This window comes from Arvicola amphibius, chromosome X, assembly GCF_903992535.2.
Source record: "Arvicola amphibius chromosome X, mArvAmp1.2, whole genome shotgun sequence".
In the NCBI taxonomy this organism is placed as follows: Eukaryota; Metazoa; Chordata; class Mammalia; order Rodentia; family Cricetidae; genus Arvicola; species Arvicola amphibius.
In genome coordinates this window covers 99890907-99894163 of record NC_052065.1, presented here as the reverse complement: position 1 = coordinate 99894163, position 3257 = coordinate 99890907, and the positions used below count along the sequence as shown (strand labels likewise).

The 3257-nt window shown below is 43.0% G+C and overlaps 1 protein-coding gene across 1 annotated transcript; it reads right to left on the bottom strand.

Annotated features, from left to right (window-relative positions):
* Nucleotides 1-654: 654 nt before the first annotated feature.
* On the bottom strand, nt 655-2307 carry LOC119805502 (E3 ubiquitin-protein ligase RLIM-like). Its single transcript, XM_038317462.1, has one exon. The coding sequence runs from the start codon at nt 2305-2307 to the stop codon at nt 655-657; it is 1653 nt and encodes a 550-aa protein (XP_038173390.1).
* Nucleotides 2308-3257: the final 950 nt, after the last annotated feature.

Below are 3257 nucleotides of genomic sequence, written 5' to 3'. Positions count from 1 at the left end.
ACTTAAACAAGCATAGGCTTTTTAATATTTCCACAAGATAAATATCTCAATGAAACTCTATGTTCACTCTATTGTGTGCCACAGTGATGGGCTTAGGACAGTTAATATACTTAGAAGATCCTAACTGTTTAGTGTTATTTACAGTGGTATGTCCATCATCCCCTAATCTGGAAGGTGAACAAACAATACTCAGAATGTGACTGAATGTGTGTCAATAACTGGGAATGGTATAGTTTTAATTAATCACTTACTCAACACATAATGGAACTTAGTCTTGAGTGGGAATTTTCTTCATGCCCCTCTTATGGCTTGGGAAACTTAAAAGAGCTCAACGTGATAAAGGAGCCCCTGCTAAGGCAGATCTTGTGGTAGCAAAGCGATAATGACAAGTGTACATGGGTAAATTATCAGTAACAGGCTAACAATTATCTGGTATTGAAATCAAACACTGAAGTCCTAAATCATTGCTTCTGAAATATTCTTTCTATCCTGAAAGAGAAACTAGAGAAAAGACACGATTCCCTCAGAAAGCAATGACTCGATTCAGATTGTGACTTTATATTTAAGCACTGCTCAAAAACATGGAGATAAAGCAAGTGATTTCCATTTGCCCATCACTATTCCAGCTACACATCTTTGAGAGTTCTGTGCTCATTAAATTACCCTATCTCTGTTCCCAGAAGATAAGACGGCCCTGCGACAAATGGGACAGGTGCTATTCTCGGCTAACCAGCGGTCGATGCAGTGGACGTGGTACTCATGGGAGCAAGGTAGCTTACAAAGTTTGTTGCCTTCCCTATATTCAGTAATGCAAATAGTACATATCTTCAATGCATCATTTTCACCAAAACTTCTGATTGCCAGGTTATTAAACTGTTCTTTGCTAAGTCCTCTAGGTTGGTGGTTGTCGTTAAAAGGATAAATTCGGGTTCCTTCGTTACCTCCTTCAAACATCTCTGAGTTACGTTCTGAACTTTCACTGTTGGAAGTGGAGCCAGGGTTGGAGCTGGAGCCGGAAGCAGAGCTGTGAGCACCAGAGCTCCATCTTCCACTCCATGGAAGCTCACTAAAACTTGTTGTTCTCTGCCCTAACGTGGTTTGAATTGGAACAGATGTAGTTTCCCTTGATCCAGGATTGAAGATGGTAAGGGTGAAAAACCCGTCTGAGCTCACATAGGTTCTCCCAACTGCAAGTTCAGAAAGTGTCAAGGTGCTTGTAAAACCTTCATCTTCTCTTTCGTAAGTGACCGTGTTGTTTGGTGTCTGAGACATTGACTGAGTTCTGGTAACTATACTATCTCTCTGCTGGTATTCTCCCAGCAGAACTCTTATTCTGATTTGCAGTTCTATGGGTTGAGGCCTTTCACCAGATCCTGCCGCTTCACCATTGGTATTCATGTCTGAAGAACTTGTCCCTTGAGCGGCAGAATTTCTTGACCCAGAATCCGCAAAAAGACCTCTACCTAGCAACTCAGGTCCCGTTATCTGCTGTCTCAAAGTCCCATGGCGAGGGGCTCTAGAACTTCCCTCGATCTCGTTTACCAAAGGGTGCTCAAAAGTCTGAGATGAGATGCTATGATGAGATCTTCGTCGAATTTCATTTCCTGGGTACAGAGATCTACTTCCTTGATCTCTGACTCTGGTTCTTCCCTGATGTTCGGGTTTCCAGTTTCCTGCCCTCCTCTGACATTTGGTGGATGGCACTTCTGTTAATGCTTCAGCAGAACTGCATTCTGAAGTAGGTGGTCTGGCAGATGATGTCTCACATGCTGAATTTTCCATTTGCCTTTGACTGCTGCTGTCCATGTTTTCTACACTAAAACGTGTAGCAGATGGTTCATTTTCATTTTCTGGGGTTTGGCTTCCATTATAATGGTTAACATTTGTCTCTAAACTGAATGTGAAATCACCACTGTTTGTATTATTCTGGCTCACTGCCCTCCAGGACTGATTTCCTCTCTGACCACTTCTTGTTGTATTGCCAGTCTGTCTGACAGAGTTACGACAGTCTATTATGGAATCACTATTGGATGCGTCATCTGAAGATTCTCCACGTCTATTTTCTTCTGAGCTCTGCTGTGGCGGAGGCCCCACTTTAATTTGATGTAGTCCTCTGAGCAGCTCCTCCTCAGTACTTTGACTTGGGGTGCCTCGCAAATTGTTGTCTCTCATAAGTCGATAGTCTTCTCCGCTCAGATTATTTACAAATCGATAGAAAGCTTCTTCCCGATCCAATTGATCCATTTGCCTTCTGCGCTGTGCTGCAGATTGGTCATTTCCTTTATGGCTAGAATCTGAGTTTTCCATCTTGATGAATAGGTGAAGAATTATTTGTCTGTTATGACATAGTACTGAAATCCAATCAACTGGACTTTCAATTTTCTTCACTAGGCTTCGATGGTCTGGCCAGGAGGGGACTGGCTGGGCTCTGCTGCCTCAGCTGCTGGCAAGGCCGCCTAAGCAGTACCACATGCCTGCCTCCGGCTCTCTAGCCCGCCTCCGAATGCGTGGGAGAGACCTCGCCTGTAGCCCAGCGTCCGCCCATTCTGAGACGTAGCTCAAGCAGCCATTATCTTCCCCATTGTTACCTAGCAGTGACAGAAATCCACTCAAGGTAAATTTTCTTAAAGTCACCCCAAATTACCTATTGAATATATTTCAGCTCTTGTGTCAGGCTGTTGAGACAGCTCTTTACACTGTGCCAATGGCAACGAGGCAGAGAATGATGATGCTCTGCTCAGTTTGCTTTTTCCTTTTGTCCTCTTTGCTCAGTCTGGGAGCCCAGCCCATTGACTGGTGCCACCGACATTCCCCGGGTGTATTCCCTGAGAGCTGTCTCTCTAGAAATGTCCTACTCGACTGGCCCAAAACCAGTTATGGTGACAATAAAGATCAACCACAAAAACATAATGAAGACCATGTGCAACAACCTTGTCACCAGCATTATACTAAATAGGAGGAAACGGAAAGCATTTCATTTTGAATAAGAAGGGGAAAAGTCCATTTTCTTCACTCTTATTCAATGTAGTGCTGAAAGCTTAGTCAAAGCAATAAGACAAGAGACAGAAGCCAAACAAAACAGAAGTAGTCAAATTACCTCTCAGATACTCTTAGATCTCATAAGCATTTTTGGCACAGTAGCAGAATACCAAATAAACCTATCGAATTAGATTTTTTTCTCTATATAAATGCTGAGCTTACTGAGAGAGAAATAAAACAATATCTTTAGCAATTGCAGAAACAAAAGCACCTAGGGG

Coding starts and splice junctions, on each gene's coding strand:
- LOC119805502 (XM_038317462.1), bottom strand. CDS start 2,307: ATGGAAAACTCAGATTCTAGCCATAAAGGAAATGACCAATCTGCAGCA.